Here is a 20574-nt window from a genome sequence, read left to right on the forward strand (position 1 = left end):
AATGCAACACATCTGTATAGGAAATCTCTTTCAAGAAGCTAGTTCGATCTACTCTGTTGTTAATGTGATTAGTGTCCTTACCAAGCAGACACGACATCAGAGATTGAAGAGATTAGGTGTTAGGACAGTAAAATTTCGTTATAGTCCACACGAAAGTGTAACAGAAATGCTCAGCGAATTTAAACAGGAATGATTGGATGAATAGCAGAGTAGTGCTTGGGAAATCCGTTGTGTAAATTTAAACAATACGATCGGGAGAGCACTGTGCTGGCCCCTGTGTATATCGCGTCCGAATGACACCGATACGGTGGTCAGTGACCTTTATGCAATGTTTTGCTCCTGTTGTGGGAGATAAGTTTCTTTTATTCTTATTCGAAGGACACTGTATGACCTTTATACTTCCACCATCGTGTACCTTACTAAAAGTTTACCAGAATATGATATGACGGGTTAATGCACACATCTTCCTCAGTCCGCGAATAGAATATGAAAAAATACTGGTAGAATGTACACTCGGTATCCACTGTATTTACAGAGACTATGTGAAGATTTGAAGTAGTGGAAAAGTTTCGATGGAGCTCATGAATGTTCAGCGAACCAGGTAAGTATAAACATGGCTGTTGTCTGGGAAGACAGAAATTTCCACTGCATTTTCGTCATGAAAACGTGGAACAGAGAGTAATACTCATAAAACTGAAATAAACATTGTGGATCATGTTCACTGAAACTTGAATGAGTTGGACAAATCATTGTTTGAAGAACAGCATCAAAAATCACAAAAGAACTCAGGTCTTAAATAAAATCTCCACAGATTAAAACTGTGTGCCGGCCCGAGACTCGAACTCGGGACCTCTCTTTCAAGAGTGCTAGTTCTGCAAGGTTCGCAGGAGAGCTTCTGTAAAGTTTAGAAGGTAGGAGACGAGGTACTGGCTGAAGTAAAGCTGTGAGGACGGGGCGTGAGTCGTGCTTGGGTAGCTCAATTAGTAGAGCACTTGCCCGTGAAAGGAGAAGGTCCCGAGTTCGAGTCTCAGTCCGGCACACAGTTTTAATCTGCCAGGAAGTTTCATATCAGCGCACACTCCGCTGCTGAGTGAAAATCTCATTCTCGAAAATCTCCACACATAACAAGTTTTACTCCTTATCAGGCATTTGGCACACTCAGAAGCTTGAGCAGAGAGTCCATATAGCCTGTCACTATTAAGTTACAGCTTGGACCCTTCGAAAGAGTGAGAAAATATATCTTGCAACATCTGAGCGATATATATATATATAGAGAGAGAGAGACAGCTGACATCGAGAGCTATGTAGCCCTGAATCGAATCCTCGTTATGGATTGAGCCCTGGTGAGCTCACCTGGTTGGATGTAGTTTTTAAGCGGTTTTCCGCACACAGCTTGCTAAATGCCGTACGATAGCCACTTCCCCCTAAGTCACACCCTCCGCAAACACTTATAAAACTTTATCACTTTAGACCACAAGATCTACAGACTGAAGTTGTAGACAGATTTCGTTATTTGGAAAGTGGTGGCATCAGGAGGTGTATTTTGGCATGAAATTACACTGCCACTGCCAAAACCAGTGTCTTACATTGCGGATTCCATAGGGAACTGGGAGAAGGCAAGAATGAGAATCGTGTAATGTACTCTGCAACAAATAATTCCTTTATTGCAGACTCATATTTTATGTACACAAATAATATGAATATTTCGTTTCTTATCTGGGCAGCATTCACCTCCTGAAGTCGTTCCCTTACTTAGTTTACGCTGAATAGTTTTGTTCCTACAGTTCTAGTTACTTAAGCACTCATCTCTGTACTTCATTCAGTGAAGCGAACAAGTTTACAAGTGTACATACCTTGAGAGACGTCTTGGTGCCAAAGAGCTTGCCGCACTCTTCACATTTATGTTTTCTCTGCAGATCAACGGCGGTCTCGGCGGCTGAGACCGCGTTTGCCACCAGGTCTTGAGGTTTCCGTGATGACTCTGGTGGGTCTGGCGGCTGCTGTCGAAGGGGACACGGAGGCTGCGACTGCGGAGGCTGAGGTGGCTGGAGTTCCTGGAAAATTGCTGGCTGGTGTGAGGGCATCACTGGAGGTGGTGGGGCCGCTGGGGGCGGCGGAGGTGGTGGCAGAGTGTGCGGATGGATCTGCTGTGGGGTTACGCCGAGAGGTGCAGTTGTTGTTGGTGGAGGTGGAGGTGGTGGTGGTTGTGGTGGTGGAGGTGGTGGTGGTGGTGCTGGTGCTGTTGCTGGAGGTGGAGGAAGAGGAGGATGAGGAGGCGGTGGAGGCGGCTGGTAGACCCACAGACGCTGCTGCAGCTGCTGCGGTGACGTCCCGGCCGTCAGACTGCTGCTGTTGTTGTTGGTGTCTGGCCGCACCTTCTTGTCTGGGGGTCCCCCACCCAGCAGTTGCTTCAGGCGGGGGCTGTCTTCCTCCGCATGGACGGCTTGGCGCGTAGTCGGCGCCCCGGGGCCGTCTAGATGCTGTGGACGGAAGACAACCACGAGTGTAGCAGCGCACGTACTGAACTCAATACAGTACTAGTGAACAGGCGGTATTGGGAGCGCAGTTGGATTAGTTATAAAATAAAAGGTTTTGAGCTAACTTCGGGAATTTAATTGATATTCGACATCCACGAGAGTATATTGCGTCATGGTAACAAGATGTAGACTATCTATAATAGAGAAACACTTCACATATTGTAAGTAGGCCGTTTAGGTTTTTATGTTGGTAACGCCATGTAGTACTCTATATGAAAATCACAGACTGTGCTGTGTGAAGGCTGTGGTTGGTTTGCATTGTTGGAGTATATGCTATTGTAGTGTTGGGCAGTTGGCTGTTAACAGCGCGTAGCGTTGCGCAGTTGGAGGTGAGCCGCCAGCATTGGTGGATGTTGGTAGAGAAATGGTGGAATTTTGAGAGCGAATGATCTGAACGTGTGACCATCAGAGACAGTAAATTTGTATGACTGGATGTCATGACCTGCTATATACATTATGACTTTTGAACACTATTAAGGTAAATACATTGCTTGTTCTCTATCAAAATCTTTCATTTGTTAACTATGCCTATCAGCAGTTAGTACCTTCAGTAGTTTGAATCTTTTATTTAGCTGGCAGTAGTGGCGCTCGCTGTATTGCAGTAGTTCGAGTAACGAAGATTTTTGTGAGGTAAGTGATTTGTGAAAGGTATAAGTTAATGTTAGTCAGGGCCATTCTTTTGTAGGGATTATTGAAAGTCAGACTGCGTTGCGCTAAAAATATTGTGTGTCAGTTTAGTGTTGATCAGAACAGGTAAAGACAGAAATGTCTGAGTACGTTCAGTTCTGCCCAGCTGTTTGAAAATCAATTAATGTAAGAGGTTTATCAGCACAGTAATTCATAAATTTTTCTATGGGGATGTTTCAATTTCACATTAATAACAACTCATTCAGAAACTGCTTACTTTAGACAGGAAACTAAGTGGTCTGTAGTCTTGGAACAGTTTTTACAGTAGTCTGTTGTGTGCCTTTGGCCTCCGGATTTAGAATGGAGAACATATAAAATAGTTAACAATCTTGATCGTTCTGTGCTTCCACAGCTGGATAATGTGGTCGTAAAAGTACGAAAGATGTCGCTATATGTGCGCTTATTACGTCACAACTGTTTTTGTTAAAACTGACATCTTAAGGTGACCAGCACTTTAATTAGAACAGATCATGCTAAAATCTATCAAAAAACACAAATAATGTGTGTTATACATGGAAAATTCACCAACAGTTACGAAAATAATACAAAGTCTTCCGGTGCCGTGATTCCAAAAATGTTTGATCGGTAAACCTAACGCTGAAGGCCTAGCTGGAACATGACGAACACACTGATTCACTTAACGCATCTAGCATGTGCCTTTAACATCTGTATCTAAATCTACATCTCCATCTACAAGGTAACTCTGCAGTTCACACTTAAAGTGACTGGAAGAGGGTTATTTGAAACACCTTCGGTCTATTTTTCTTAGGTTAAGCTCTGTACATGCACTGATTCCTCTTATTTTATTGTGATAATCATTTCTTCTTCTATACATTTGGAATTAATAAAAAGTTTTCACATTCATAGGACGAAGCTGGTGACCGGAAATTCGTGAAAAAGTTTCGTCGTAACGAAAAGTTCGTTTGTTTTAATGATGGTCATCCCAACTCGCATTTAGTCGTGGCATTGTCTCCCTTATTTCGTGATAATACAAAAGGAGCTGCCTTTCTATGAACTTCTTTCGACCTCCCCGTCAATTCTATCTGGTAAGGATAGCGACCAACCTAGCAGTACTCCAGCGTAGTAAACCTGTCGCATCTTGTAACCGTTGTGCCAATAAAAAGTAGTCTTTGGTTTGCCTTTACCACAACATTATCTATGTTGTCATTACCATTTAAGTTGATCGTAATTGTAATTCCAACGTATTTAGTCACATTGATAGCATTTAAATTTGTGTTATTTATCGTGTAATCGAAATTTAACGTATTTCTTTCACACTCACGTGGATGACCTCACAGAGACGCCACTTTTCGCACCATTCAGATACAGTGGCTAAGTAATTTTGCAATTGATTTTTCTCTTGTGATGATTTTATAGGACGGTAATTGACAGCATCATCTGCAAACATTCTAGGAGAGCTGCTCAGATTATCTCCAAAATAGTTTATGTTGAGTAGGAGTAGCAGAGGGCCTATAACACTTTGTAGGGGAACGCCGGATATCACTTCTATTTTACTTGACGACTTACCGCCAATTACTACAAACTGCTACCTTTCTGAGAGGAAATGTCCCAAAGCTGACACAATACTCCATAGGCACGAAATTTGATTCGAAGAAGCTTGGGAAAACTGTGTCAAAAGTCTTCTGGAAATCTAATAATACAGAACCAATTTCAGATCACCTGTCAATACAACAGACAACTACGTACGAATAATGACCTAGCTGTGCTTCAGATGATCGATATATTTTTAATATGTGCTGAGAGTGTTTAAGTAGACTATTACCTTCGAGGTAATTCATGAAGTTCGAACACAGTGCATATTTCGATGTCCTATTGCAAATCAATGTTAGTGAAACGGGTTTGTAATTCAGCGGGACATTGGTATTTCCCTTCTTGAGTACTGATGTGACCTTTGCAAATTTCCAGCCTTTTGTTATGGATCTTTCGTCATGCGAGTTGTTGTCTACGATCGCATCTGCATACTCTGAAAGGCACCTTTTTTGTATGCTATCTAGATCGGAATACTTGCCTTTATTAAGCACATTAAGTTGATTCGCTAGTCCGAGGATACCTACTTCTATGTTACTCATTTGGGCAGTTTTTCTCGGTTCGAGTTTTGGAATATTTGCTTTGCGTTGTTTGGTGGAGGTATTTCAAAAAACTTTGTTTAACAACTCTGCTTTAGTTGCGCTATCAGCGGTAATATTACCATTGGTTTCGTGCAGTGAAGGGATTGGTTGTGTCTTAACGCTGGTGTACCTTCCACACAACCAGAACCTCTTAGATTTTTCTGTCATATTTCGAGATTGAAAGCATCTCGCGTTGGACTCTGTGCTAATTTTGGAGCGTCAGTAAAACACCGCCAGTCTTTTAAGTTTCGCATGGTTTTTTCGTTGCTTCTGCAACAGTCCCCTGACCTCTTTTGTGTACCATGGGGGATCAGTACAATCGTTTATTAATATCTTTGATTTTAAGCCATATATCTTCTACACTTACATAATTAGTTGGGAAGGAGTGGAGGCTATCTCTCAGCAAAGCGTCACGCGAATTTTTAGCTGCTCTTTTTAAATACATATACTTTGCGTTTACTTTCGGTAGATTTAGATGTTGCAGTGGTCAGTCTTTCTACAATTACCTTTTAGCGCTTTATCTCGCGCTTAAGTATTTTTTGAATAATTACGCGGATGCATTTAGTGAGTATTAGCTACAAACACTGTTGGAAGATTTACTGTTGAAAACAGTCTTGATCACAATTTATTTAGTACGGTGACCGGTTTCGACCACTACTTTGGTCATCTTCAGACCAATGAGTAGGAACCTCCTTCTGCTAGTTCTAGAAGGAGGTTCTTACTCATTGGTCTGAAGATGACCACAGCAGTGGTCTAAACCGGTCACGGTACTAAATAAATTGTGATCAAGACTGTTCTTAATAGTAAATATTTGTAACATATTGCTCACTGTCACTCCCATAATGTATTAAAAAGTAATTACTGTTGGAAGAGATTTCGGTGTGTTACTTATCACATACCATTTGCATCTTCTAATAGCTCTTAGCCTTATCTCGGCTAACTTCCGGGTAGCCAGAGATGTTCATTTCTAAACAGAATCGAATGTGGTGTAATAAATGAACGTATAAAGACACCTGTGGAGGTTCTTATGGACAAATATACTGTCGAATTAGGTTCAATATGGGAACTAAAGACCACTCGCTTGCTGAAGTTCAGTGACACATTTAACGTTATTTCAGAAAGGAAGAAACTGTCTATGAAGTGGAATCTTGCAACGGTATGTACATTTTTTTATATCTGTAATATGTCCCATATAACGGATAGTAAAGTCCACTGATATTGGGGCTGCCTTAACGAGAGAGACGTTACTAATCTACAGTAGCCTGTCAGTACAAAGCTTGTCATCTAACGGTCCAGTGCAGTCTGTAACGTGGTGCGTCGATTCGGAAAGTCTGCCGAAGATCAAAGGAGCTTGGTCTGTTCGTTTCGCTGTCAATCTAGTTTACGTCTTAGAATCTAATCCTCCAATAGTATTGAGAACCTTTACGCTCTCACATTCTTAGTAATTACCCGGAGATTATCCTATTATATGAAAGGCCAGCTAAAGAAAACTCCCATCTTTCTCTTTTTTTCCCACCGTGCCGTCCCAACACTACAGACTGTCGCTACACCGGCAGATGGTTATTTATTATATCTGTCGTGCTAATACACCGCTTCAGATTACGATTATTTTTGACGGTCTTCACATACTTCACCGATAACTGCTATTCAATGCACTCCCAAGCAGCGTGCTAAAACGAAGTAAAATCAAAGTCGGGTGTGAGGTCAAACACAAGTTCAGCTGAATAATAATAGAGGACGGATCGGGCATGGTCTTCCATCACGTAATATCCTGATACTGTAAGAATCACAAAAGCTTACTTCATCTACCTGCACAGTGAAAAAGTGAATGCTGGTCATGTACCGTAACTGCGTCACATTACATATACAGTTAGAATACGTGCAAGTAATTTAAATAACGATGTTCTAAACAAGGCAGACTGGTCATCAAAAATATATCGTTGCGTTACTACAGTCCCATAGGCAGCATTTGCGTCCATGTATATAATATTATGAAAACGGATATACGTGCAGTATATCGGTGTTTAGGCGTGTGTGTATGTCCCACATTTCCTCCTAAATCACAAGACCAATTTCATAAAACTTGGTACGCATATTACTTACCGTCCGAAAAGAATTGCTGTTAGGATAAGACCCACATAACTATCAAAAGTGTAGAAGTTTAGTGACTCTCAACGAATTTTACACATAATTTCAAACCTTTATGAAACTTCTTCTGGGTGACAACTCCCGAAGAATAAGGAAAAGAAAAAAAAGTTTATCGCTTACTAAATTTTTGCTGTTCTTACAGCACAAGTACCGCATGAAGCATGACATTTAACTTGATGACTTCTTTATTGATTATTGTTGTTGTTGTGGTCTTCAGTCCTGAGACTGGTTTGATGCAGCTCTCCGTGCTACTCTATCCTGTGCAAGCTTCTTCATCTCCCAGTACCTACTGCAGCCTACATCCTTTTGAATCTGCTTAGTGTATTCATGTCTTGGTCTCCCTCTACGATTTTTACCCTCCATGCTGCCCTCCAATACTAAATTGGTGATCCCTCGATGTCTCAGAACAAGTCCTACCAACTGATCCCTTCTTCTAGTCAAGTTGTGCCACAAGCTCCGCTTCTCCCCAATTCTATTCAATACCTCCTCATTAGTTATGTGATCTACCCATCTAATCTTCAGCATTCTTCTGTAACACCACATTTCGAAAGCTTCTATTCTCTTCTTGTCTAAACTATTTATCATCCTCGTTTCACTTCCATACATGGCTACACTCCATACAAATACTTTCAGAAACGACTTCCTGACATTTAAATCTATATTGATGTTAACAAATTTTACTTCTTCAGAAACGCTTTCCTTGCTATTGCCAGTCTACATTTTATATCCTCTCTACTTCGACCATCATCTGTTATTTTGCTCCCCAAATAGCAAAACTCTTTTACTACTTTAAGTATTTAATAAAAATTTTGCAGGCAGTCTACATGTATAACGCTGAATGTACTTACAAAATTGTGTTATTGTAGAAAACATAGTTCAGGAAATATGACGTCATAAGCACTGAAATTCTTGAATATGGAACAGCGGGGCGAAATTCACTAGGATGCATGTGAAACATGTGTACTAATACATGTAAAATATGTTAAATACACGTGAAGTATATTTCACATATTCGTACGTGCGAAAAACCACGAGTAGAAGCTCATCCTGAACCCTGGAACGATCTCAATCAAATTTGGTACATATTTTAGTTACTATTTGCAAAGAAATACTGTGAGGGTAAGAACTAATAGCCAGCGGTTGGAGTGGTTGTGATAACGCTAATAGAGAGAGAGAGAGAGAGAGAGAGAGAGAGAGAGAGAGAGAAGGAAGAGATGGACAGAGAGATTTCAGGCGTACCCCAAGGTAGTGTTATAGGCCCTTTGCTATATCTTGGGTTGTTTGCAGATGACGCAGTCGTTTATCGACTAGTAAAGTTATCAGAAGATCAAAACAAATTTCAAAACGATTTAGAAAAGTTGTCTGTATGGGGCAAAAGTTGGCAATTGACCCCAAACAACGAAAAGTGTGAGGTCACCCACATGAGTGCTAAAAGAAATTCGTTACACTTGGGTTACACGATAAATTAGTCAAATCTAAGGGCCGTAAATTCTACTAAATACCTGGGAATTACAATTACTAACAACGTAAATTGGAAGGAACGCATAGAAAAAGTTGTGGGCAATGGTAACCAAAGACTGCATTTTATTGGCAGTATATACAGAAAATGTATCTACTAAAGACACTGCCTACACTACGCTTATTCGTCCTGTTTTAGAGAACTGTTGAGTGTTGTGGGATTCTTGCCAGATAAGACCGACGGAGTACGTCGAGAATGTTCAAAGAAAGGAAGCACGTTTTGTATTATCGCGAAATAGGGGAGAGATTGTCGCTAAAATGATACAGGATTTGGGGTCAATATCGTTAAAACAAAAGGCCTGTTTAATTGCGGCGAAATCTTCTCACGAAATTTTAATCACCAACTTCTCCTCGGGATGCGAAAATACGCTACTGGCCATTAAAATTGCTACACCACGAAGATTACGTGCTACAGACGCGAAATTTAACCGACAGGAAGAAGATGCTGTGATATGAAAATGATTAGCTTTTCAGAGCATTCATACAAGGTTGGCGCCGGGGACGACACCTACAACATGAGGAAAGTTTCCAACCGATTTCTCATGCACAAACAGCAGTTGATCGGCGTTGCCTGGTGAAACGTTGTTGTGATGGCTCGTGCAAGGAGGAGAATACGTACCATCACGTTTCCGACTTTGATAAAGGTCGGATTTTAGCCTATCGCGATTGCGGTTTATCGTATCGCGACATTGCTGCTCGCGTTGGTCGAGATCTAATGACTGTTAGCAGAATATGGAATCGGTGGGTTCAGGAGGGTAATACGGAACGCCGTGCTGGATCCCAACGGCCTCGTATTACTAGCAGTCGAGATGACAGGCATCTTATCAGCATGGATGCAACGGATCGTGCAGCCACGTCTCGATCCCCGAGTCAACAGATGGGGACGTTTGCAAGACAACAACCATCTGCACGAACAGTTCGACGACGTTTGCAGCAGCATGGACTATCAGCTCGGAGACCGTGGCTGCGGTTACCCTTGACGCTGCATCACAGACAGGAGCGCCTGCGATTGTTTACTCAACTACGAACCTGGGTGCACGAGTGGCAAAACGTCACTTTTTCAGATGAATCCAGCTTCTGTTTAAGGCATCATTATGGTCGCATCCGTGTTTGGCGACATCGCGGTGAACGCACATTGGAAGCGTGTATTCGTCATCGCCATACTGGCTTATCACCCGGCGTGATGGTATGGGGTGCCATTGGTTACACGTCTCGGTCACCTCTTGTTCGGCACTGACGCACTGAATAGTGGACGTTACATTTCAGATGTTCTACGACCCGTGGCTGTACCCTTCATTCGATCCCTGCGAAACCCTACATTTCAGCAGGATAATGCACGACCGCATGTTGCAGGTGCTGTACGGGTCTTTCTGGATACAGAAAATGTTCGAATGCTGCCCTAGTCAGCACATTCTCCAGATCTTTCACCAATTGAAAACGTCTGATCAATGGTGGCCGAGCAACTGGCTCGTCACATACGCCAGTCACTACTCTTCACGAACTGTGGTATCGTGTTGAAGCTGTATGGGCGGCTGTACCTGTACACGCCATCCAAGATCTGTTTGACTCAATTGTCAGGCGTATCAAGGCCGTTATTACGGTCTGAGGTGGTTCTTCTGGGTACTGATTTCTCAGGATCTATGCACCCAAATCGAGTGAAAATGCAATCACATGTCAGTTCTAATATAATATATTTGTCAATTGAATACCCGTTTATCATCTGCATTTCTTCTTGGTGTAGCAATTTTAATGGCCATTAGTGTATTTTGTTGACGCCGACCTACATAGGGAAAAACGATCACCGTAATAAAATAAGGGAAATCAGAGCTCGCACCGAACGATATGGGTACCCGTTTTCTCCGCGCGCTGTATGAGATTAGAATAATAGAGAATTATTATGAAGGTGGTTTCATAAGCCCTCTGTCGGGCATTTAAATGTGATTTGCAGATTATCCATGTAGATGTAGATTTAGAGACTGGGAGGAGGAGAGGAACAGTGACAGGGAAGGGGAGCACATGGACAGAGAGAAGGGTAGGAGGAGATGGACAAATAGGGACAGCAGAAGACGGGCAGAGAGTAAAGGCGGAGGGCGTGGAATCAAAACAGGAGAAGGAGATGGACAAAGGGGGAAAGAGCAGATGGACAGAAGGTCGGAGAGCAGACTGACAGAGAGAGAGGAAGGAGTGAATGGAGATATGAGGAGATGGACAGAGGGAGCGGCATGGGAAGATGGCGTAAGAGAAGATTTGTATAAATACATATCCGGACAAGGACAGTACTCAGCTATTTACTATTATAAACGAAAAGTCCACCTCCATAGATGAATGATCAGCATGAAAAGCTACCACGCGGAGGGCTCAGATTCGATCCCCGGTACTTCCAAGGATTTTCCTCGGTGCTAGGACTGGTACCGGTGCACTTAGCCTCGTGATGCCAACTGCGGAGGTATTCGATTGAGAAGTAGCGGTGCACATATGGGAAGACGGCGAAACGGCCGGCAGAGCGGCCTGCTGCCATCTGCCCCTCCACAGAACATCCGTATGACGCTGCAAAGCAGGCGGCCTTCGACAGCCCTCTGGTCATCCAGTCGTGGGCGAGGAGCTCGCTTGCTTCTAATTGTAAATGAAGCGAAGTAATGGTTTGCCTGTTACCAGTAACAAGATTATCGGGGTCTGACCACGGTTGGTGTGGGCCAACCGGAACTGGGCATGCAGACTTCGATGAGAGCTGTATTGTAGCTACGGGGCGATGGCCAGACTGCCGCCGGTGCGTAGGGAGGCGCGCTGCAGACGACTGACTGGATGTCCGAGAACGGCCGAAAGGCGTGCCGGAGTCTGTCGGCGGTATCTCCCGCAGATTCGGCGAGCGGTGGATATGCCTTTGGCAGTTGCCGGCGCAGAGACGGCTGACGCCCAGCCAGTGTCTGCGTTACTGTCTCGGCAGGCGTCCACTTTCGTGTATTAACGACGAGTGTGCCTCCGTGGCATCCTCTTTGCATTCTTCAGAGCTCCCCCCCTTGGCATAACCACATACCGATTTTGTTAGCACACTTTCTTCTTCTGGCCAATCAAATTATTGTCTATCAGTGTCGTTAAACATTTTGTACCGCCCACAAAACTCACGAGAAGAAAGGGACACAATACTCAGACTTCACTGCTGTTGAAATTCCTTCACAGGCCAATATATGTCGCCATTTAGCAACAGATGCCCTGTCTCCTGTCGAGTCACGTGCTGATGTCTCCTTTCATTCCATCCGTAAGTACGCTGTTTAGGTTTTTATGTTGGTAACGTCAGCGCTTTATATGAAAATCACGGACTGTGCTGTGTGCCGTCTGTGGCTGGTTTGCGTTGTCGAAATTTGCTAATGTAGTGTTGGGCAGTTGGCTGTTACCAGCGCGTAGCGTTGCGCAGTTGGAGGTGAGCCGCCAGCAGTGGTGGATGTGGAGAGAGAGATGGCGGAGTTTTGAGAGTAGATGATCTGGACGTGTGTCCATCAGAGACAGTAAATTTGTAAGACTGTATGTTATGAACTGATATATATATATATATATATATATATATATATATATATATATATATATATAATGACTTTGGAACATTATTAAGGTAAATACATTGTTTGTTCTCTATCAAAATCTTTCATTTGCTGACTATGCCTATCAGTAGTTAGTGCCTTGTGTAGTTTGAATCTCTTATTTAGCTGTTAGTAGTGGTGCTCGCTGTATTGCAGAAGTTCGAGTAACAAAGATTTTTGTGAGGTTACTGATTCATGAAAAGTATAGGTTATTGTTACTCAGGGCCATTCTTTTGTACGGATTTTTAAAAGTCAGATTGCTTTGCGCTAAAAATATTGTGTCAGTTTAGTGTTGATCAGAATAAGTAAAGAGAGAAATGTCTGAGTACGTTCAGTTCTGCTCAGCTGTTTGAAAATCAAATAATGTATGAGGTTTATCAGCTCAGTAATTCATTAATTTTTCTAAGGGGACGTTTCACATCTTTGCTACTTAGGTCATGCCCGGCGATTGTTCTCACATTTCTAAAGGCAGAAGTCTTGCGCTCACTTAAAAAGAAAAAAGAAGAAAAATAATCATAGTAAGTGTTCCTTTCCTTCGCAAACTGTAAACGTCCTTTAGTCTCCAGCTTGCAAATGTGACCCCGTACCCTTTCAACACTTACCGACAGCAGAGAGTCCGCTCACCCGACGCCAAGAATTTTTACTCTCCAGATCCGTAATCGCGACTGTGAGCATGCCTTGGCAGACCCGCTGCCTGTGAACAGACAGGTGTCATGTAGCCGGACGCCTTTGTTCCATCTAATAAGGCAACGATCGTGCACATGTGATATCGAGTGACGGACTGCAGCCACACACGAGCGATTTTCCAGGAAATTTCATCCAGTGTTACGAACTCCACTGTGTCGAGAGGTTCTGATATGGCAGTTGAGCTGCTATGTTTACCAGCAGTCTACATCTACATCTATATGTATACTCTGAAAATCACTTTTAAGGGCCTGGCAGAGGATTCATCGGACCACCTCACAATAGTTCTCTATTATTCCAATCTCGTACCGCGCGCAGAAATAATTAACATCTATATCTTTCGGGGCGAACTCTGATTTCCCTTATTTTATTACGGTGATCTTTTCTCCCTATGCAGGTCGCCGTCAAAAAATATATTCGCATACCGAGAAGAAGTTGGTGACTGAAATTTTGTGAGAAGATTCCGCCGCAGCGAAAAAGTTTGTTTTAATGATGTCCACCCCAAATCCTGTATTATTTCAGTGACACTCTCTTCCCTACTTCGAGAAAATACAAAACGTGCTTCCCTTCTTTGAACTTTTCCTCTGTCAATCCTGTCTGGTAAGGATCCCACATCGCGCAGCTGTTTTCTAAAAGAGAGCGGACAAGCATAGTTTAAGCAGTCTCTTTGGTAGATCTGTTATATTTCCTAACTGTGCTGCCAATAAACCGCAGTCCTAGGTTACTCTTCCCCACAACATTTTCTGCGAGTTACTCCCAATTTGTTTGTAATTGTAACTCCTAGGTATTTGGTTGAATTTACGGCCCTTATATTTGAATAATTTATCGAGTAAGCCAAGTTTAAGGGATTTTTGTAGCACTCACATGGATGATGTCACACTTTTCCTTATTCAGGGTAAACTGACAATTTTATGCACCATACAGATATCTTTTCTAAATCGTTTTGCAGTTCGCTTTGATCTTCTGATAACTTTACTAGTCGATAAGCAACAGCTTCATGAGCAAAAAATTTAAGACGGCTGTTCAGATAGTCTCCCAAATCGTTTATATAGAAGAGCAACAGCAAAGGGTCTGTAACACTACCTTGGGGAATGCCAGAAATCACTTCTGTTTTACTCGATGACTTTCCGTCAGTTACTAAGAACTGTGACCTGTCTGACAGGAAATTACATATCCAGTCACCTAACTGAGACGAAATTCCAAAAGCACGCAATTTCACTACGAGCCGCTTGTGGGGTACAGTGTCAAAAGCCTTCTGGAAATCTAGAAATACGGAATCAATTTGAAATACCTTGTTAATAACACTTAACACTTCGAGTGAGTAAAGAGCTAGTGGTGTTTCACAAGAACGACATTTTCTAGATCCGCGTTCACTGTGTGTCAATAGACTGCTTTATTCGACGTAATTCATAATGTTCGAACACAATATATGTTCCAAAATTCTGCTGCATATCGACTTTAAGGATATGGGAGTGTAATTTAATAAATTAGCCCTATTACCTATCATGAATATCGGTATGACCTGGGCAACCTTCTAGTCTTTGGATACGGATCTTTCGTAGGGTAAACGGTTGTATATGATTGTTAAGTATGGAACTATTGTATCAGCATACTCTGAAAGGACCATTACTGGTATACAGTCTGGACCGGAAGGCTTGCATTTGTTAAGTGATTTAAATTGTTTCACTACTCCGAGGATATCTACTTCTACGTTATTCATTTTGGCAGCTGTTCTTGATTCGAATTCTCGAATATCTACTTCTTCGCTGAAAGAATTTCGGAAGGCTGTGTTTAGTAACTCTGTTTTGGCAGCAATGTCGTCGATGGTGTATCAAATTAGTATCGCTCAAAGAAGGCATTGATTGTATCTTGCCGCCAGCATACTTTACATACGGCCAGAATCTCTTTGGATTTTCTGCCAGTTGCAGAGACAAAGTTTCGCTTTAGAAACTATTGTAAGCGTCTTTCATTGAAGCCTGCGCTAAATTTCGAGAGACTGTGAAAGATCGCCAATCTTGGAGAGTTTGCGTACGTCTGAAGTTGGCGTGTTTTTTCGTTGTTTCTGCAAAAGTGTTTCGACCCGTTTTGTGTACCAAGGAGAATCAGCTCCGCTGTATGTTAATTTATTTGGCATAAATCTCTCAACTGCAGCCGATACTGTTTCTTTGAATTCAAGCCACATCTGGTCTACACTTATACTGGTGATTTGGAAGGAGTGGAGATCGTCTCTCAGGAAGGCGTCAAGTTAATTTTTATCTGCGTTTTTGAATAGGTATCATTTTCGTTTATTTTTGGAGGATTTGGGGGTTGCAATATTCATTCTCGCTATGACAATATTGTTTTCACTAATCGCAGTATCCGTTCAGATGTTCGCAATCGCAGCTGATTTCCGTATTCCCACGAACACTTGTAAAAATTAATGAATTAAAAATACGGGAATTGCAATTTATGAAACTTGTTTTAAAGCTTATTTTTCCTTGAGAAATCAAGGCTACTTTGATGATTATATTACATTTTTCACTGACGCCAAGTACGTAACGTACCTCTACCTGAGTATTAATAGAATTCGTTTTTCGTCTGTTAGTCGTCAATTCTTTTTCGTCATTAGTCCTATTGTTTAATTTCAAGTACACAGTCTCGATGTTTGTATAGAAATTTCGTCAATGGCAGCACTGTTAATTACCACAACAGTTGTTACATACCTTGTGATGGATAGTTAGATTATATTAAATGACAAGGGACTTGAGTATAATTGTATAACAGCTTTGCCCTGTACATTTAAATTAAAATTTCCTCTTAATATTATGATAAGGCATCCTTTTCAAAAGCTAAATCTTTAATAATATGTATAGTTGTGTCATAAATAACTCAAAATCGTCAGACTGAGCATTGTGTATAAACAGTTGTTACTATTAAGTTCCGAAAATTTCTGCTGCTGAAGTATGATCTTTAAAATGCTAAGCATTGCAAAATCTTAGTTTGGGTCTTGAAATACTACTTAATATAAATGGCGATGCTGGATTTTACCTACCTCTCAGAGTAGTTCGTTGTCTCTGACTGCGTTTTAACGTATAGTTCTCATTTAACATTGTCATAGCTGAACGAAGGAAAACTGCACAACCACACTTGATAACGAGTCGCGGTCACTTTGCTGCACATCGCTTCTACCAGCCAGGCTGCCATGTTACATAATCGAACCGCATGCCATTCATCAGAATGCCTTGGTTTTCCATGCGATCAGTGACGGATCGATGTGATTTGCCCACTCACGTGCAATCTATGAAGTGATCGGTCGCCCATGCGACGCATGGCTGTGATCTGTCGCTCTTGTGATGGGCCCTTTATATTTGGGAGTGGAAGAGGGCGGAGGCTTGGTTCGGTCCCGGGGAACCGAGATCTCTTACTGACGTCCAATGGTTATCGCTGAAATGACGTCTAAAGGCGAATAAACTATTCCACAGACTCAAAACATCAAAAGTGTTAAGTGAAGGAAAAAGAAACCTATCAGTCGACATTAGGCGATAGTTTCACATGAACAAGTTCTGCCAGTGGATGTGACACCTGATCATACATACGCTATTCAGACTTCGAAACAACAGATTTTGGTCTAGCTTTCATATTCGATACATAGCAAAGTACAACATTACAGTTATATGTAGAGGTCAAGTATTTTGTTCTTTCCTACCTTCAGTTTTCACAACAATAGCAAGTGCAGAGTGATGATAAATAAATAACGGTTTTAATGAAGGAGGTACTGAGAAAATGTTTTTTAAGCAAAACTTATACTAACGTTTCAGCAGATCTACAGTTTTGCTCAAGCGGGTAAGTAGACCGGAAAGTTTATCGTGCGACATCAGTTGCTAGTGATCTCGCGTTTCAGTTTTTGGCAGACAGTAAGAAGGTGAATTATGCGAGTCGAGATAATTATCGTATAATTACGTAAATGACCATAGCGCGTTAACGCCAGTCAAGCAAGTTATTACAGCAATTATATATATAGCCCGCCGAAAAGCTACTACAGCAATTATTTGTATGGCCCGCCGAACTCGTCCCAATATTTTCGACAAGCGACCTGGTCCTACGTTGTCAGGGCCCCTCAGACCGTTAATAGTCGCCTCTGATGATGGAAAACGCCGGCCTTCAGAAGAGTAAGTTATTGCCGTGCGGCATGTGGAACACTTGCTCTGCATTTTAGATCACGGTTTCTCCGCTTTACGGGGAGAAATGCTGGACTAATGAACTTCCGTCGACGTGGTTATCTCCGTATGATTTTGATTCACCTCGAGATACAACAACACTAATTTTATAGCGATTACATTGGTAACTGATGCTTAATTTTCTGTGCCACATTCACACAATGCGCAGCAAGTTCTTTGTACCTTAACTGAGGCCGTATCTCTTGTCACGTCATTTTCAACTCTGTAACACTTTTATGCTTGCGTTAATCTGCTTTAGCATAACTTGTTGAATGCTGGTTGCCACTTTCGGAAACCAACGTCATTTGTGCGGTAGGGGTTAATGTCTCGTACACAGTACGCTTCAATAAATAATCCGACTTCAGTGGAATAAAGAGTGTGGTTGAAGTAGAACCACAAGAGACGCGTATTTTCTAAGTGTGGCGAAGAACAATAATGTATGGGATTTGGAAAAAGCCTCCGAAAGAGTATGCAGAATTTTTCTCTTTTCTGCAAACCAAATAACGGTAAAGGCACGTATATAACTTGAGTTTACTGAAACTGGCATTGTCCCAGATGATCGACACGTTCTGTCCGAAAACCTGTGCACTTTGTTCACTCTCTCGCAACAATTACTCTGGAGCTTACGTCGTGCTACCTTTTACGCATCTTGCTTATCCATAAACTCACATTCTGATTCAGACATGCTTGAATATTAGGAAGTAATTAATTTTTACGAATTTTAGCGAGCTATTTCTTCTTCGCGTAATTAGAGAGAAACGCTACCTGCACGTTGTCGCTGTTTCTTCTGCTTACGATCGTCAACAGTGCGAAATATAATCGCATCTGTCAAGAACACTTATCAATACTTGTATATTTTTATAGCGACATTTGGTACACTTTGCGACGGTTTAATACATGATATAAAACAATACAATTTGTACCGAAACTAGTTGTTTAGACATGAAAACAATGAAGTACTAAAACGTTCGTCATAATTGAAATTTGATCCCTATTACCTGGTGGTGTCGGCAAGTAACCACGCATTAGCAGCTAAATCGCAAACGACTGGAGCGCTTCATTCGTTCATCTCATATAGGCCATATTTGGACGACGTCACTTCATCTATCTTGCCTTTGGTGTTCTGATGTTTGCCCAGTGCTCCCGCATTCGTTCTCGGTGTTGCTCCTTCCTCTCCTTGGGTCCAAGCCTTTCCTGATTTTCGTTTTGGCTTTTCTTGGAAGCCCTACTACGCCATAAGATTTTCTCCGTGAGCGGGACACGCTCCACGATGCCATCATGGGTGATCCCCACTTGTTTAAGATCTTTCTCCACCTCTGCGTTTTCTTGTCCTGAAAGTAGGTGATCATACGATTGGTGAGTCTTCCAGGGCTCATTGGGGTCATATGTCCGTAAAACATAAACCTTCTTTTCCGGATGGTACCGGTTAGCCGCTCTATGTGGGAATATAGTTCATGACTATAACGTCTTCTATATTCCCCATTCTCTTTGATGGGACCTAAGATCTTTCTCAAAATCTTCCTTTCCTTGGCCTCCAGTTTTTCGATTAGACCTCTTCTGTTCATTACTAGGCATTCAGAATCGTACAATACCTGCGGACGGATAACACTGCAGCAATGCCTTACCTTTGCATTGAACGATACTGATCTTTTATTGTACATGTTTTTGGTTAAATGGAATGCCATTTCCATTTTGTTCGTGCGTGATGTGAAGGCTTCTTTCTCTGATAAGGTGGGTGTTATCCATTCTCCGAGATATTTAAACTTTTTAACTCGCTTAATTTTGCCTAGACCCACTACAAGCTCCCTTGGTGCTGAATTTATGTTCGTTACAAACTCGGTTTTCTCGAATGGAATTTGGAGGCCAGTCTTCTGTACTTGTACGTTAAGCTCATTAATGTCTCAACTGTTTCTATGGCATCAGAAAAAATTGCAAGATCATCTGCGAAAGCGAGACAATCGATTCCCAGATTTCGTTTCTTGTGACCCAGCCTGACACCATTTTTAATTCCTTCACTATTAATTACTGTACATTTTGTATTTATACGCGCGAAATTTATAGATTTCATGTTCTTTTGTGGTACGACTATGTCGTATGTGTTGATACAACACGCTATGCTGGTATAGGCTCCCTCGTAGAGACGGCAGGTGGCAGACTTCAATTCAGACAAAAACTGGGAAAATACATTCAGTATACATGAAAGACGGCTTAAAAATCTCTAGTGCGTTTCATCTTGATATACCACTCAAGTGTGCGTGGCTAAAACCAAACAGAATTAAAACTGAATACGAATATATTCAAAGAAATGGGCACTAAAAGTGACAGTCTTTGACTCATGGGCGTGCATTACGGAAATGCAAAAAAATAACGACAAAAAACAGAGTTGCTCAAACTCTTGAAGAATGACGCATCTATCTCTCGAAAACCTATTTAGAACATTTGAATAGCAAGTATTACATGAAGAATCCAGAGATATAATCTTGAGCCCTCTACGCAGCGCTCCCATATGGACCGCGAAAGCAAAATTTGGCTAATTCCAGCATGAAAAGGGTATTTAGCATTATTTCCGTTCTCCACACACAAGAAATCCTGACATATAGTACAATAATAAACACTCTCTGCGATACACTTCACCTTATTTGTTTGTGAACCTAAAGAAGAACATTGCGAAGGCTTGGTATTCGGTCTAAATGAGGTCATCGTCTATGTAATTATTTGTAACTTATGCTGACTATTCTGGATGAGTTTACTTCTTTTTACATTGAGATTCGCGTGTTTTAGATAGTCGGTTACCTGGTTCCAATACGTATACGTCAGAATAACGCACAGTAAAGGGTAAATCGAGGATGGGCAAGTACATGGAGGGATTCCTTAAATAGACTCTGAAAACAAATGAATGCAAAACAGTAGTAACGTCAGTGTGTAGCGAAAAGTGAGCAGCAAACGTTAGTCTACGTAATTAGTACCGGGAAATGTGGAAAACTTGAGGGTACAGTTTCTCGACGACATCTGGTCATGAGAAAGGTAGCTTCTATGGAATATCAAAGTGCAAACAGGAAACGAAATCAATGGCGCACAACAGCTATTTCAAAGCAATCGT

The 20574-nt window shown here is 41.8% G+C and overlaps 1 protein-coding gene across 1 annotated transcript in view; it reads right to left on the reverse strand.

Moving 5' to 3' along the window:
- Positions 1–20574, reverse strand: part of LOC126413265 (zinc finger protein 358-like) — a 526926-nt gene that overhangs the window by 28877 nt on the left and 477475 nt on the right. The window contains exon 6 of the mRNA XM_050083167.1: positions 1854–2480. Within this exon, the coding sequence (XP_049939124.1) occupies positions 1854–2480 (627 nt within the window). The remainder of the gene's footprint in view (positions 1–1853; positions 2481–20574) is intronic.

This window comes from Schistocerca serialis, chromosome 7, assembly GCF_023864345.2.
Source record: "Schistocerca serialis cubense isolate TAMUIC-IGC-003099 chromosome 7, iqSchSeri2.2, whole genome shotgun sequence".
Lineage (NCBI taxonomy): Eukaryota > Metazoa > Arthropoda > Insecta > Orthoptera > Acrididae > Schistocerca > Schistocerca serialis.